Here is an 18,182-nt window from a genome sequence, read left to right on the forward strand (position 1 = left end):
ATCTATGGGATGATTTGATGCAGGCTGTCCATGCTCAGCAGCCATCAAATTTAACTGAACTGGAGAGATTTTGTATGGACGAATGGTCAAAAATAGCCACATCCAGAATCCAGACACTCATTAAAGGCTATAGGAGGCGTCTAGAGGCTGTTACATTTGCAAAAGGAGCTCAACTAAGTATTGATGTAATATCTCTGTTGGGGTGCCCAAATTTATGCACCTGTCTAATTTTGTTATGATGCATATTTTCTGTTAATCCAATAAACTTTATGTCACTGCTGAAATACTACTGTTTCCATAAGGCATGTTATCTATTAAAAGAAAGTTGCTACTTTGAAAGCTCAGCCAATGATAAACCAAAAAAATGCCAAAGAATTAAGAGAGGTTCCCAAACGTTTTCATATAACTGTATATATGTATGGGACCTAGGGTTCTCCAGATAAGGGATCTTTCCATTATTTGCATCTCTATACCTTATGTCTACCAAAAAAACATTTAGACAATAATTAAACCCAATAGAATTGTTTACTTAATTAATTAATTATATCTTAGTTCTATCTCAGTTACAAGGTACTGACTTGTTATTACAGGGAAAATGAAAGAACTTTTAAAAAATGTCAATTAAAATGGATTCTATGGGAGATGGCCTTCTGCAATTCAGAGCTTTTATGGATAATGGGTTTCCAGATAACAGATACCATACCTTTATACTGTATGTATTACTGATGCTCTGAATACATAATTTTTTGGTTCAGAGCCAAGTATTAAACCCCCAGCAAAAACAACTCAAACCCTCAATTCTGTGTGGGGGGGGGAGATTTACATAGGGCCGAATATCGAGGGTTAATTAACCCTCGATATTCGACTGGCGAATATAAATCCTTCGACTTCGAATATCGAAGTCGAAGGATTTACCGTAATTAGTTAGATGGAATGATTCGATTCGATAACGATTCGAAGGATTTTAATCAATCGATCGAACGATTTTCTACAACCAAAAAAACCTTAAAAAGCCTATGGGGACCTTCCCCATAGGATAACATTGAGGTTCGGTAGGTTTTAGGTGGGGAAGTAGGGGGTCGAAGTTTTTTTTAAAGAGACAGTACTTTGACTATCGAATGGTCGAATATTCTAACAATTTTTAGTTCAAATCCTTCGATTCGAAATTGCAGTCGAAGTAGCCAAAAAAAAAAATTTGAAATTCGAAGTTTTTTTTATTCTATTCCTTCACTCGAGCTAAGTAAATGGGCCCCTGTGTGTGTGTGTGTGTGTGTGTGTGTATATATATATATATGTGATATAATTGTGTATTATATTCTGAAACCACTGTCCAGTGAAAACAAAAGTTCACAGTAAAATATATTGTCTTCTGTTTAATTTGGCAGAAGAGTATACAAATATGAAATATATCAAGTTACAATTTCCTGTATTTTTAATTTGTCTTTGTCCTAGACATTTCCATTTCCAAACTGAGAGCATTTTTGGCATGAAATATAACAAGCATTATTTAGTACCAGTTTATTCAGCTGTGATGATCCCCACTTTTTGCTTTGGGTGATGCCATTGCTGTACAAAGCTTCAATATGCCAAGGGGAATCAGATAATTTCACTGATGACTGGTAGTTTGGTACAGGTATGGGACCTGTTATCCAGAATGCTCGGGACCTGGGGTTTTCCAGATAACAGACCTTTCTGTAATTTGGATCTCCTTACCGTAAGTCTACTAGAAAATCATGTACACATTAAATAAAACCCAAGAGGCTGGTTTTGCTTCCGATAAGGATTAATTATAGTTTGGATCAAGCACAAGGCACTGTTTAATTATTACAGAGAAAAAGGAAATTTAAAAAAATTTGGATTATTTGGATAAAATGGAGTCTATAGGAGACGGCCTTTCTGTAACTCTGAGCTTTCTGGATAACAGGTTTCTGGATAATGGATCGATACCTGTAGTAATAAAATTGAATTACAATGCTCTCCTCATTCCATAATTATCCGGCTCAAGTTCTATACACGATGCTAAGGGTTTACCTTCTGCTACATAACACTAAACTGGCAATAGTGTCCCCAAGACATGCATTATTATGAGGATAATGCTTAATTGCTAATTTTGCTGGTGTATATATATATATATTTGTTTTCATATACCTGTAACCATATATTTACCTTGATGCAAAACATTGGATAACCTGCATTTTATTGAGTGGGATTGGCTTGATTAGGAAAAAGCCTACATTCATTCTTCTTCTTCCATAGACTTCTTAGGGTCGAATTCTGATCTAAAGAGTCTACAGAGACAATCAACTCCAAGGTCTATCAGTTTCTAAATCTAAAAGGACTGACAAGGGCTTCACTGATGGCATTGACTAAATTCAATATCCATGGATTTTGGCGGAAGGTTTTGTCTACTGTTAGTTTTGAAAGCATGCTCTACCAGGTAAAATGCAGAATCAATAAATATTTTTATAAGTTGGGACAGGGGGTAGAAAAATATCCAAATGAGTACCAGTATAAATTAAAATAATCAGCATTGTTTGTGTCCCAGTCATACTAGACTTTGGAATGATAACCCACAGATTCTAACCAGGTGACAGAACTACTCAGGGAATCAGAGAGGTTGGAAGAAGTTACTCTTATAATTCAGGGGCTAATTTCCTCTCCGGCAGCCATGATAAACTCTCATGACCAGTAGGACTTTCTTCTGCAGTAACTCATTAAAATTTTATTGGTAAGAAAATGGTTTAAAGCGAAAAAAAATTGAGCTTCTTCAACGCAATTCTCCCAGTTTTGAATTATACATATCAGATATGTACATTATTGTGAAGGTCAAATTGGCTTTGGTTTGCTTAAGACATGTTGGAATGCAAATAGACTTGGAAACATATATAAAATATGCAGCGCAAATGATGACTGGTAATATGCACAACAAAACTGCCATGTGTGCTCCCATAACTGGTCCCTGATTGGGAATGGATCTTATTAAATAAGGGCACACTTAGAACGGGGGAATTATTGATGGAAATGAGGAGATGAAAGAAGAACTGAATTATATATTTTTTATCAATTCTAGATGTCACTGCCACTGGTTATCAAGTCAAACCTCGTTTATGTCAGCCCAAAATGCATTAAATCTGTTGTTGACAGTAGCCAGTTTTTCTGTAGTTCTTTATATTCACAAATTATTCCCCTTATACTGCTGTTTATTAGTCTAGTAGTTAAGTTAAAACTTCACAATATCCATTTGAAACCTTAAATGGGAACTATTGCGGAAATGAAAATTTAATTTTAGCTTCAGCATACTGAAATAAGAAACTTTATAAATACAATCAATTACAAATTTTGTACCATTTCTGAAATAATCAAGTTTATCTTCACTATTTCTCTCTCAGCATCTGTTTCTCTTCATTCTGTCTTCATTCAGGAGTTGGGTGTCAGATGAATGATCCAATATATCTTATATTGATCTAATATATCTGATTTTGCCTAGAAGATGTATTAGAGCTCACTCTATTAAAAGCATCAGACATCATGTCTCTCTACATGCAGAATTTGTGCAAAAGGCAGTTAGTTGAGTGAGCTCTAATTCATCTGCTAGGAAATGGAGACCCCCTATAAGATATATTGGATATATATTCATCTGACACCCAAATAAAGCCAGAATGAAGAGAAACAGATGCTGAGAGAGGGATAGTGAAGATAAACTTGATTATTTCAGAAACAGTGCAGATTTTTAATTGATTGTATTTAGAAAGTTTCTTACTTCAGCATGAGGAAGCTTATATTAAATTTTCATTTTCACAATAGTTCCCCATAAAACAGCAAAAAGCAACAACATGGCGCCTACTTTCCATTCGTTGTCTTATGACTTTTTCTAATAATAACAAAATGACCACTGAATTTTCCAGATTTTACAAATGATTGAGTAAACACTATGATTTGTTGAAGGCCTAGTACACATTGAAGAATAAATTCTAGAAACTTGACCAACGAGTGCATCCATTTGTTCTTTTGTACATCTTGGCCACTGAAAATAATTTAACAATACAGATTAGAAATTGAAATGTCTTGCCTTGATGTGTACCACTAAAACTGTTTGTTTTGCCATCCTCATACACTTGTTCCAGGCATGTAACTGCCTTTAAATCATGTCATGCACCAGTCTTTTGCTCAGTGAATCCGCTGAGGAGAGAGGAAGATTGGATGAATGATACCAACTACAATACCATCTGAGCCCTTGAATGCATTGGGTCAGGTAATACACAGGTTAAGAGCTCATACCAGTTTTATAATTTAGTGTCAGTGGTTTTTCCTGGTTTGACCATGATGTTCTTCCTTTTTTCTATGGCATTGAGAACCTTCTTTCTCGGTCCAAGCGCAATGTTAATGCTTTGTAGGTCTTCATTAACACAAAGCATAAGAGCATCCAAATCTATCTTTTCCCTGATAAGAGTAGCATATAATTCTAGCAAACCATGAGATACCAGAAAAACCTGAAGAGGAGAGGTTTCACCTTCATCTTCCAATTCCATCTCATCTTCATCCCAAGCCACGTTCGATTCTTGTTCATTATCCGACTCTTCCCCGTTTTCAGTTTCATCTGTAAACAGCTCACTTGGAACCTGGAAACCTAAACCACTTCTAGCTGTTGATAGATCATCAAAATCAGAACTGATTCCTGAAGCTAGATTGCGTCGGAACACTATATTCCCAAGACCAGGCCGATTGAAAATGGATTCTTTTTCTTTCCCTTCAGTTTCTTCCTCATTTTCATTAAAAACATCCATGGCTTTGGGACGTGAAGAACTGACACTTTCATCATTGGCAAATATCACATTTCTCACTGTTTCCCTGTCAATTGTGTTCTTGTCTTTCTTTTTTAACTTCAGCTGGAACGTGTCCTTAAGACCTTTGGAGATACTGCTTATTGTAGATGGAGTAGAGAAACGAGCACCATCTGAGCCGGACAAGGTTCCTTTGGAAGAGTTAACTGTCCCGCCTTTACTTTTATTAAAATTCTTGGTCATCTGATTCTGATGCCGATCTTGAATTTTCTCACATTCTTTGACTTTTCTATCAGCATCCTTCACTGCTTGTTCCTTCAGTCTTTCTACCTTTTTAGGGTTTAGGGATGTTTGTTTATTTGCTGCTCCATCCAGAATTTTGACACACTCGGTGCGGTCTTTTATAGCAGCCACGTCAAGTGGGGTACGATATTTGTTGTCCAGCGCGAATATATTAGCTCCAAAGTTGACCAGGAAGGAAACACAGCTCGAGTGCCCTTTTTCAGCTGCATGGTGCAGGGGCGTGTTTCCCCAAATGTCACTTTTGTCTGGATCCCCTCTGAAAGACATACAATTTTCGGGTTAGGATAAGTAATGCTACTTATGATAAGCACATTACGATCTGCAAAGCTCTACTTCTAGATTCCTGAAAAAGTCCCATAAATGTGATTTGCAATTTTCATCTAATGGGCTCAGGTCTGCTTGACAAAATACAATATATCTTCATTATGTTTGGTATATTGGTACAGTTTTTTTTTTTAATTTCAAAGGGTTGAAAAGTTTTGCTGTTGTAACCTGGAGTTAGAAATGAAGCAGCTTTTTATTAAATATTACTAAACAGCATCCCGGAGGGTAGAAAAACAAGGAAACCATTTAGTTTTCCTTGCGTCTAAATTAGCTGCTTGATACAAATAAATTAAGTCTTTGATGTGACCATAACATTGCTGTTTAAATTAGAAATGAAATCATATCGGCCTTTTTGGTCATTTAGAAGGCGCTTCCTATTAGAATAGTCCATTGCTGGAGCTGAACAATTTCAATATAAAGCTTGGAAGGGTTTTCAATAAGGATCAGTTTGACAACAAATTGTTGATCTATGAGCTGAACCTGTGCCATATATAATTGTTCTCGGGAGTATATGCTACAGTATCCCTGCAAGTCCCCAAAGCTAATATAAATTCAATACTAGAAATACTGGTGTAATATATTGAGGTATTCTCTTTAAAGCTTGAAACTCAATTGCTAGAGGGGCAGCATACATTAATCCTGGTATGGCCTGAATAACAATTTGTCAGTTAAATTCTGAATATTTTATTAGTGTTGTCTGTGTAAAGCATAGGAACCAGATGTACTGTACACCCTAAACCTTCTAGGTGTGTGTTTGTCTCTCCTTTATTTTACTAGGATGGGTATATGCTTGTGCAAAATGGCCTTTAATCAAGGGGCTGCATGATGTCCGATCCCCATCTTGGGGGCAGATTTACTAAATTATATATATATTATATTAATTATTTTGTCTTTATTAAGGTTCCCTGGACATTTGTAATAAAAAGTGGTAACTTCAAGCATTTGCACCAACATTTATAATAAAGACCTCCATACTTTAAAATACCCGCCGCATGCAAATTGTCCTAAACACAAGATTACTAGCTTATTTTCGCTAGGCACAAACGCTAGCACATCTTTGCTATGAAATGCTCGCACTGCAAAAAAAGTAATGCTAGAGAAAAATCGCCAGCGTTCGGCGACCAAGGGGCGCAAATTCCCATATTAGTGAATAAACGTTATGGTAGCGAGTTTGCGCCTGGCGTAAAAAGTGGTGCGATGGAATTTTTGCCCCCTCTGAGGCAAATTGGAGAGGCTTTAAATGTTTTTTTTTTTACTTCCTCTGGATCAACTAGCAGTTAAAATGGAGTTAAAAGGTTTTAACGTGATGGACGTGTGTGTTTTTTCAACCTAACTTACTATGTAATTATGGGGAGAGGAAGGTTGCATTAATAGAGAATATGTTGCATCGGTGTACCTATGTGTACCACTGCTTTTAACACAAGCATTATGAATTGGCTGCAAAGACACTGAGCACCAGGGGGAACTTTTAGTAGGTGGTACTTGTAGCAATCTATACTATGCTTTATGAATAAGATGCAAAATATGAGCATAAAGGGATACTGGGTGTTACTGGGCCCCAGGCCTTGTGCCTGGTTAAGTCTAGGGGTAAGAAAAAGGGACCACTGTTCTGCTGCAATAGTTTCATCTGTTATGCGCATGGCATAGTCCAGTAGGGAATGAAATGAAAGTGATTCAGCTCATGGAGAGTCATCAAATAAAACAGGCATATTAATGGTTAAAGCATACTACAGAAATACTAAAATGACCACTTACTATTGCAGAAATGTCAATATATGGAGCAGAGCATAAACATCTTTTAGACTTATTTGGGCTTAGTTTGGTCTTAGAACAAGTCAAGCAAAAATTTGATTGGTTGTCACTGAAAACTGCCCAGGTGCAAATTTTCCTGTTGTTCAAAGAGCATATAGGTAGGAATGGAAGGTTATTGTAGGAATGGAAGGTTATTATAGGAATGGAAGGTGCCAAATTGCACGCCTTGACAGAAGCATTTCTCATACACATCAATAAAGAGACCAATGAAGAATAACTACCCCACTTACATTAATAAAAGCATTCATGCAAAGAATGAACATTTTGTGCACTCACTCACATTTAATCAAGGGGAAATAAAAGAAAAGATAAAATGGCCTATAAATAGGTGGTATTTTTTTTATTCCTGCTCATCACATGAGAGCAGACTAAAAACACTGCTTGCTTTTATCTGGTTAAAAATGCTGTTCCAGCATTCAGTGGTATAACCTAATTATGCAAAACTATATTGATTGCAGCTGGGGGAAAATAACTCAAGGTGGACAATAAGGGGGTTATTTACTAAAAACCCGAAAATGTGTGTTTTTTTAGTATTAAATCCGACTTTTTAGTGAAAAAAAAATCACAAATTTTTCAGAATTTATTATAGAGGATGGAAAAACTCTGAATCCGAAAATCCGCCATCTCAGACCTGCTGAGGTTGCATATAAGTCAATTGAATTTTTTCATGTGCGCTGTGTTTCATGCAATAATATGAAGTTTTCTGAGTTTTTGGTAAGAAAGTCCAAAAATTTTTCATGATTTTTTCAGATTTTTCCCACAAGCAAAATTTTTGGTAAAGTGCATTAATAAATAAGCCAAAAAAAATCAGTGCAGATTTTTTTCAGAAAATAATGAGATAAATTCGGACTTTGATAAATAACCCCCTAATACTTTCGATATTGTCACTGTCAGCTTCAATCAAATAGCAGATTTACCAGAAACATTACCATCTTAAATAACATAAATTTACGAAAAGGTAAATATCAGCTGGATTCTGGGCGGATGGAGGTGGCCAGTGGCTGAATTTATGTGTATTACAAACCCTAGCTGATGAATATATGCATATGCTAAACTGAGCTATCCATCGGCCACTTTTCAGTTTATCTGATCATCTTTTGTAATGCAATCTGTAATCTAGAAACATGTCATCCAGAAAGCACAGAATTACAGAAAGGCCATCTCACACTAGTTCATCCACTGCCCAATTTTGGCCATGTCATAGCCCCACTCTGTGATATCATAAGCCCCACCCCTCAATAAGACTGCTCCGCCCCATGACATCACAGCCCCACCCACCTGACTTTGCTGCTCTGAAAGGTGGCAACCCTACCTCCCGTAAACTCCATTATAATCAAATAACTTAAAATTTTAATTCAAATTTAAAAATGTAAATAATTTTAAATCTAAAAATGAATTAAATATTAAATTTTTCTTTGTAATGATATACCTTGTACTTCAACTTACATACAATTCAACTCATCCTTATTGAATGCAAAACAATCCATAAAACAGTATTGTATTTTAGTGTATTTGTTTTCAGCTTTGGGCTCTGAATAGGCATAGTTCATGATTTTTCAGCTTTAAATACCATGCCTGCATCTGTTATCTGGAAACCTGTTATCCAGAAAGCTCAGAATCAAATTTTCCTTTTTCTCTGTAATAATAAAACAGTATATTTAATATTATTCCAGCTAAGATAAAATTGTTCCTTACTGGAGGCAAAAAAATCCTTTTGAGTTTAATGAAAGTTAATTTTTTTTTTTAGTAGACTTGAGGTATGGAGATCCAAAGTAAGGAAAAAATGGTTATTTAGTAAAACCCAGGTCCCAAGAAATCTGGACAACAGGTTCCATACCTGTAATGATATTATGGCCTTTGCACTAGCCATTTATCAACCCTAAATAAACTATGTATATTGTTTGTGTTTTAAAGGGGATGTAAAGCCAAAAAGAAAAATCCAATTTTTACTTTCTTAAATGAAAAAAAAATCTATCTCCAATATTTATAATTAAAAAATCTGTAACATTTTTATAAGAAATCTGGCTGTATGCAGTTAAATTCCCCCTTAGTTTTACTTGCTCTGACTGCTGCAGATAGGAAACTTCAGACGGTCCCTAACTGCTCTGCAGGGAAACAATGATACTTTCAACTGACAGGGGGGAGCCCCCCCACCTTACTTCCCAGAATTTGAACAGCTTTGTTTGTTTCCCTGTAAAGCAGCCGGCGACTGTTTAGAGATTTGTATCCGCAGACCCAGTGCAGTCTGTTTATTCTGATTATTAATCAGTATTGCTGTATCAGCTTCTATGGCAGATTTTTTGACTTGTGCTGTTTTGATAATTTATGATGATCCTTCAGCTTAACCTCCCAACTGAAGCTCAGACCAAACTATAATATTATACTTTCACAGGGATACAAATTGACCACATACTTTATACAGGAACCATATCTAATGTATAGTTACTTTCTCCATAGACATATTTGCTGCGCCTTTAAGATAATATTAATTTCACTGTATTGAACACATTTGGTCTTGAGACAGCATGTACTCTACCCTACACACACACAATGGGGCAAGTTCACTAACCTGCGGAAATTCGCCAGTGCCAGCTTTGCTCACATCGCAACACTTCGACCAGGCGTAGATTCGCCAGGACAACGCTAATTCACTAAAATCAGAATTTGCATTCAGGGCGCCGACCTCTAGCAAAGTTGCGCTAGCGTTACTGCTCCAATCGAAGCAAAGTTGGGCTAGCGTTGGCTAATTTACATATGGCGGGAAGTTAAAGTTGAATGGCTGTATATGTTGCAGCAAATATATAACGCTACACAAGTGCAGGGAACCTTAATAAAATAAAATAAAGTTGTTATAATGCCCTACACATGAGCCCAGTGTATAGTTTATGTGCCATATGGTAGGAAATGTTGGGGGGAAGCCGGGTACCCAAAACATTTTTTACGGACTTTTGCAGGCTATCACCCTGAAAAAGTAAAAGACGCCAGCGTTTTTTGTAAGGCCTGGCCCGCAATTTTTTTGTTATTGAAGAAGCCCTATACATTCCATTGCACTTCGCTTGGTCTGAGCTGGCGAAGGCAAGTCTGGCGGAACAGGTAACATTGAGTAAAAGGCGCATCTTAGTGAATTAAATAGTGAAATAAAGCTGCTTTGATATCATAACAGGCGTGAATTGGTCAGCCCTCCGTATGTGAGTTATTTGCTCCCAAGAGACTTGCTTATCTTAAATATTTACAGTTGTTTATTTGCTTATCTTAAATTGTTACAAAAGTATCCAAATGCAGCTGCTGGCTGTTCTGGCTCTCTGCCCAAAAGGCTCTTAAGGCTCTTTCATTAAGTTTTAGAAACGTTGTATCTTTTTCTCGAGAGCAGAAGATCAAAGAGAAAGCCGGGACATTTCGGTAAGAAACCAGGACTGCGGGCTGAGCTGTCATAATCAAGATTGTCCCGCAGAAAACGGGACAGTTGAGACGTATGGTCTGTGGGGAGATCCTGGAGAGCAGGTTGGCATTCATAAGTGAGCCTTTTGGACTCTATTCACACTTTACTCCCATACATGCTCCTTACAATCTGTGTGTAGTGTGTATGCTCTGCTGAGCTGCGCACATGTGCAAAGTACACAGTGTCATAGAAACCCTGGAATTAACATCTGCCGGGAAGTCAACACATGCTGTGACACCATTTGCACACAAGTGTAGAAAGAAAATGCTGGAGTAGTGGAGGGAGATGCTGGATTTCCAGGAATAAATCCTGAATTATGGACAAAAAACATGGTTATTTTGCACTTTGGAGTGCTGCTTTGTTAAATGAGATATTATATTCATAGATAAATACTGACATGTCTGAAGCTCAATTGATTCTGGAATATAGAGGCCAGCCAACGCAGGGCTGCATGTAGTAAATCATAATATAATGAATGATCTCTGCAATACCTCTAAAATAACACATAGTTCCTCTTCGAAACAAGCACTATTATATTTCACTTTGTTCCTGTCCTGCCTGAAAAATGTCTGTTGTCTCTATGAGAAATGGCTGAAATGTTCATTTGGAGTGAAAATGAAAGCATGTGGAATGGCGATAATCAAACCTGGAAACTGTATCCCTCTGGAAATTAAGTCACTTGTCTAGAAAATGAAAATTTCCTTGCGATGAGCTGAGAACTGATTGAGGCTGCATGGATCCTGCAAGTCTGCTGTATAATTACTTCTCCTAGCCCCTTCTGCCACCTAATTTTTGCTGACTGGCACTTGAAGCAGGCAGGCACATAGGCAGCTGGCAGTGGTTTGAGAGGGAGAGGCCAAAGGAGGACTCTGCGGGCCAGGCCTTCCAAAGTTTTTTTCTTGTGGGGGCCCAGCCCATAGTAGTTATGCCACTGACAGGCTGAATAGAAAAAACTAGTGCTTGATGCAAGATTCTAAGCAGTATAGGCCTAGGCACAGTTGCCCTCACATTTCTAACCTGGGATGCCCCTAACCTTGCAGTTCTTTCTGTATAACAAGACCATTGTACCTAAAAGGAGAACCAAAACTTTTCTCTTAAAAAAAACTCTACCCCGCTACCCTAAATAGACCCCCCTGCTCCCCCCAGCCTAGGTGTAAACTTTGGTAATTAACCCTAACTCTTTACTTACCTCTCTTTGCAGATTCAGCAAAGCGGAGCTCATGGGCGCCATCTTCCGGCTCTTCAGTAATCTTCAGGTCTTCTTCCGGTGCATCGGCAATTTCCGTGACATTCAGGGCATGCGCAGTTGTCCAAAACTGCGAGAAAACTCCAACTGCGCTTGCGCCGAAACATCGCTTACTTCCTGAAGAAGACCGAAGAGCTGAAGATGCCCGTGAGCTCCGCTCCGCTGAATCTGCAAAGACAGGTATGTACAGAATTAGGAATACTGAAGTTTACACCTAGGCTGGGGGACCCGGGGGGGGGGGGTTATGTCGGGTATGGGGGTAGGGGTTTTTAAGAAAAAAGTTTTGGTTCTCCTTTAAGGTGGCCATACATGATAAGATCTGCTCGTTTGGCGATGTTGCTGAATGATTACAACTAGCCGGTCCTCGATCACCAGAAAAATCAAACCTCCCAAAATAGGCTTTGGCATTCCAAGTACACAGAGGCCCAAATAGTCCTCCACCAGCCCACTAAATAGTGACTGTCTATGGGACATTACAGCAGCCCCTCTGGCATTTGTCAGAACCCACAGATTTCCAGTCCTGTCTTGGCCAGATATTGATTGGGGAGACCCGTAGGAAGCTCCCATATACCGATATAAGAACCGATATATCGGCAGCTTTAATCATCTTTAATCTGCCTGTGTATGGCCACCTTTACAGCCCTTTTGGACATACAATTTAAATACATGCCAAACACTTTAATTTGTTAGTGTTAATGGCCATAGTACAAAGGGTAGGGAGTGTGGCTTGTATTCAGGAAGTGTTACCTGAGCCCGCTTGCTGGAAGTTTCCAATGAAGAAAGCTGTAGGGGTGTGTGTGATATCTGTAACCTCAGAACTACACACACAGGATGAGATGTGCTGGAAAAGCTGCTGCTATCTCTAACTGGGCTGACACTGGCAATGGCAGATTAAATATGAGATGAGAAATCTTTTAAAGGCTTTTTAACCAGGAGGTTATAAAAATAGAATATGACACTAACGGATTTATTAGGGGGATATGGAGAAACCTTGTCATCATGCGTTAAACTGAGTGCAAGAGATTGCGATCTGCACTGTAGGGATATTTATTCTGCTGCAATGGACAGCACAGGAAAGATAAAACCTGCCCATTGTTTTATTGATTAATTCACTGTTCTGCCTTTAACAACTGCCTTTCACTTCAGGAGGAGCCCTCCGCTACTCAGATGCCGCCAGGTCTTAATGTGAGAGGACCAAGGAGAGAACCGTACGTACTGGAACGGAGAATAGGAGTGTAGTCAAAGAACAGGCTGGCAGTGCAGTACATAATCGTGAGGCAGGAGCGTAGTCGGGGTCACGGGCCGAGTCAGAATACTAAAGCAGTGGTACAAATAAGGATCCAGAAGAATAGTCGAAATACAGGCAGAAGTCGGGACAGGCAGCAATCAGGACAAGAATCGGGTCAGGCAAGGTCAAACATGGAACAAACAACTAGAAATATCACCCAGGAACTATCAAGATAGACCTTTTATCAGTCAGGGAAGCCTTTCTTGCAGCTGTTTTCATTAAAAAGTATTTATTGAAATCCAAGGCACAACTGCTAGAGAAGTAAGAGGTAACTTACAAATACTGCCCCATGGGTGCAACTTGCCTCGTTGATTGTAGATGTGGCCCACTGACTTAGAAAGCCCCAATGTCAGATAACGCAGTTAAAAATCTTTCAATATATTTTCCCAGATTTGTGGGAAGGCCGCAAATGCCTCAACTTAGGACAGCAAAATTTTAAAGGCAACATGCCTCCCATTTGCATTTTTTCCCTAATTTGAGGATTGGGTGAAATCTCACCCCTTGTGATAGCCATACTGTTTGGTGCCATTGAGGTTGCAATTATATCCAAAACAGTCAGAGCAGTTGTGCTTATACATATACAGAATCTAAACATTGTAGCTCATCTATACATTTATAGACTACAAAGCCCAGCATTTTATCAATGGGTAAAACCGTGTTGTTGAGCTCTAAAGTTCAGCAACACCAGGGTTGCTCACTGGGACCGATTAAAATGCAAACAAATACTCCTATTAGAATCAGCATCTATAAGTAAATTTTTGGTTATCTAATATGGGGTGTAGTCAGACAGAATCATGAAGGGTTTAGCTTTTAAGTCCATATTTACACCTGTGCAGCAACCAATAGCAACCGACACACAATTAACAGTGATAGGTCTGCTGTTGCGTGTTTGCTATGGGCTATTCAATGAATACAATTGGGCCTCTATGTTACAAGATGAGTAGGCCTATTCAAGTTGTCCTTAGATTCGGGGAACTCATTCCTAATAAAAGCAGTGTAATATTACACTTTTGTCACATTGGCAAGTAGAGAATTGCTTTTTATCACTGACATTTGTATGGCGTCAGTCCACATTGCCCGCAGATAGACAAGTGATTTCATTTTGATTCACATGGAGCGGTACAGATCAGTTCATCCATTTATTTTTCTGAAAATGACAAGGAAACAATTTTCTCTGCTCACATGGAAGCAAATAATTTGTTAAAGCATTTTCACAGTTTTAACTATTGCAACTGTGTATTTGACTTACCTACAGTAATAAGAAAACAAATGGAAGATGAATTAAGAAAATAAAATATTGGGTTGTCTATGGCAGCTTTATATCCGACTTTGGACACATTCAACCACAATCGGCCAAAGACTGAGGGGACTCTTTGTCAAAATAGGGCAAAATCAATCCTTATGTCACCTGCAGTCAGCACATGATTCTACCAACCGTATTATTTATTATATTTGCCCTTTTTGTTTTGAAAACTAAAAATTTCTGTGAGTATGTTTATAAAGTATCCCTGCGCCAAGTTTGGTACAACACAAATGTAGATATGCTCTGCTAGGGGAGCCTACTTGCTATCTAAGGGTAGGACTCCACAAATGATTTTGTCGCGATCCGACGCGCTGCGCCAAAACGCATGGAACTTATCGCATACGACAAAAATAAGATAAGAGATAGAATTGTCGCATCGTGTCGCAGCGTTGATCCAACGCGACTGTTGGATGCAGGCGCTGTATTTTGTTTCAGCGCGTCGGATCGCGACAAAATCGTTTGTGAAGTCCTACCCTAATATAGCATACCGAATGCTCCCACCCTAACCCCCAATATGCTTAACCCTGCTGGACCCAGACTCGTTGAGCGGAGGCGGAATATCAAATGCAGAAAGCACCATTGTGAAGTCTACACTGAAAGTCCGAATGCCAAAAATGTGAAAAAATTTTTTACTAATCTTTTTACTATAAAATCTGAAATTTTAATGGAAAAAAAAACCTAAAAAAATTTTCCAGTCAAATTTATACCCCAAGGAGAGAAAAAGTCTGAATCTGAAAATCTGGCATCTCAGACCTGCCGAGGTTGTATATTATATAAGTTAATGGGAGAGGTCCCTATCCTATTTGGAAGTTTCTGTGGTCTGCGTTGGAATTAGCCTGAAAATTCAGTATGTTCTGTAAAAAGCCCCACAAAAATCCAACGATTCGCAAAAAACGTACCATTCAGATTTTCGCTCAATTTTATCAAGTTTGTCCCAAATTCAGTGAAACTGTGATTTTAAATAATAAATAAGGTCACATCGTGGATTCTAGTTTGGTCGGACTTTTTTATTCAAATAATCTGAAAAAAATTGGATTTTGATAAATATAAATGTTACTTTTCTTCTTTAGTGCCGTGGAGCCTTTAATCTGACACTACAGCTATGATTTACCCTCAGGAAAGGGGCTTCCCCTATGTGTGAGCTTTTTGTCCATTGTTACATGTAGGGCGTGTCAGTTCCACGGTGTTACCTCTGTTTATCCTGAACGTATAGGAAAAGAATAATGAGGTTTTAGGGACATATAACCTCCCCAAAAACATAAATTTGAGTAAGGTAACCAAAAAGCTACGAATTACAGGAAGGCTATCTTCCACAGAGTTCTTTCGAAGAAAATAATAAAACATTTTAAACATAATTTCCATTTTATTCTGTAATAATAAATAGTCCCTGTCAGTGGCGTAACTAGTTGTTACTGGGCCCCATAGCAAATTCAATTTAGGGCCCCAAAATATTTATAAGTTGGCCTATTTTACCAAGATATATTAAAATTGCTAATTAATTAGGGTCTCACTGGGCCCCCTACACTCCTGGCCCCCCCTGCAACTGCAGGGTCTGCTTCCTCTATAGTTACGCCCCTGGTCCCTGTTCTTGATGATAAGCTATAAGCTATAAACATTCATATTAATGAATAATAGGCTGTAGTAGACCCAAAGTATACAAATATGGTGATCCGAATTACAAAACAGCTTTTTATCTAGAAAATCCCTGGTCCCAAGCATTTTGGAAAATAGATCCCACACTTGTATATTGTAATAGCCTTTCCATCTATTGGTAGCCACCTAAATCACAAATGTCACTCTCCTCCATTGGCTACATGTGAGCACAACCAACACATCCACCCAACAGTCTCCTGTTGGTGTTAACTAGGGATGCACCAAATCCAGGATTCGGTTCAGAATTCGGCCAGGATTCGGCCTTTTTCAGCAGGATTTGGCTTTAACTCGATAACAATGCCTTCCTGCCCCTTAGTGTACCCACCATCCTTTACTAAATGAAAAGAAAACAAGAGATACTAGAACTCACAAGTAGTTATGGCAAAACAATAGTCCCTGGTATCCAGCAGGCCCCATTTACTCCCCTACCATTGAAGGGCAATATGCAGTAGCTTTTGGCATTTCCACTTACCCTCTGTGGCACAAGAGCTCAAGGACATCCAGATGGCCATGGTAAGCAGCTAGAATAGTGGGAGTCATTCCATCCCCATCTGTGGTGTTAACATCCTTTTTAGTGGCTTCCTTTAAGATATCCGGATAACCATCTACGGCAGCCTGGTGGTATCTGGTCGACATTCTCTCCCCCTTTTAATTCCAGTGTATTCCCTCTGTAAACTGAGAATTTCAGTTTGGCTCCTCAACTAAACCGGCGTCATAAAGAGAGTTAAATAATGATCACCGCCCTGACGGCACATTTAGAGAGATAGGATTGGGTGCAAAGTCCCTGTAAATGACTAACATGGGGAGGGATCGTTAGCAACGAACGGACATGTAGGCTAATAAGGGTAGAAACATTTTTTTTATTTAGATAAGAATATGGTTTCAAAGTCCCAATCACTTTATATAGGGTCAGAAGGGTTATAAAAGAGCATATACACGTGTGTGGATATGTATTATTATGAGGAAAAGACCTGTGGAATTTCTGGAAGCTAAAATAAAAAAATTAATAATATTACATTTGTACCAAGGATATTTTTTATATAGAGGTAAAGCAAATACCCTCTCATCTCTTCATGTCATCACTCATCCCAGACTGGAACCTCATGTAGATAATGTAGATAATGTACTCATGCTTACATTTCATCCAAATAATCCAATTTTTTATAAATGATTTCCTTTTTCTCTATAATGATAAAACATTACCTTGCACTTGACCCGAACTAAGATATAATTAATCCTTATTGGAAGTAAAACCAGCCTATTGGGTTTATTTAATATTTGGATGATTTTATAGTAGACTTAAGGCATCTGGAAAACCCCATTTATATGTTCTGGCATAAAGTCATATCAAGACAAACAGAACTATAATGGCCATTGCTTCTGCATAGATTGAAATCCCATGCCTATGACATTTGTGAGACTGGGTCATTCTGAATGCCTCTCATATCTCTCAAGTACTTTTCCAACATTCTCCATTCTTTAGACAATGTGTAAAATAAATACAGTACAGGTACGTGACCTGTTTTTCAGAATGCTCGGGACCTGGGGTTTTCCAGATAATGAATCTTTCCATAATTTGGATCTTTATACCTTAAGTCTACTATAAAATCCTTTAAACATTAAATAAATCCAATAGGCTCCAAAGATTGCCTCCAATAAGGATACATTTGGATCAAATCCAATGTACTGTTTTATTATTACAGAGATAAAGGGAATAGTTTATAAAAATGTGGATTATTTGGATCAATGCAGTCTGTGGGATTACTTTCCCATAATTCAGAACCATCTGGATAATGGATAAGGGATCCCATACCTGTACCACCATGGTCTGATGTTGGCTTAGTTGAGTAGCAAAGGAATGGCAGACTACTAACTGTCAGTCTAAGATGACTGTCAGTCTAAAGCTGGCCATAGATGTGCAGATTTACCTTCATATCGGAGGAACGATCGTTAGGTGCAATCTACTGATTTGCCACTAACCATTCAGATCAAAGAAAGTAGTAAAAGAACAGATCAGCCGATGTTCGGCCCCT

The 18,182-nt window shown here is 38.3% G+C and overlaps 1 protein-coding gene across 1 annotated transcript; it reads right to left on the minus strand.

Moving 5' to 3' along the window:
* Positions 1-3,755: 3,755 nt before the first annotated feature.
* Positions 3,756-16,873, minus strand: anks4b.S (ankyrin repeat and sterile alpha motif domain containing 4B S homeolog). The gene is made up of 2 exons (XM_018237880.2): positions 16,622-16,873; positions 3,756-5,340 (listed from the first exon to the last, which is right to left on the minus strand). Exons 1-2 carry the CDS (start codon positions 16,783-16,785, stop codon positions 4,284-4,286), a joined length of 1,221 nt encoding a protein of 406 aa, XP_018093369.1. The 5' UTR covers positions 16,786-16,873; the 3' UTR covers positions 3,756-4,283.
* Positions 16,874-18,182: the final 1,309 nt, after the last annotated feature.

Source organism: Xenopus laevis, chromosome 9_10S, assembly GCF_017654675.1.
Source record: "Xenopus laevis strain J_2021 chromosome 9_10S, Xenopus_laevis_v10.1, whole genome shotgun sequence".
NCBI classification, from domain to species: domain Eukaryota; kingdom Metazoa; phylum Chordata; class Amphibia; order Anura; family Pipidae; genus Xenopus; species Xenopus laevis.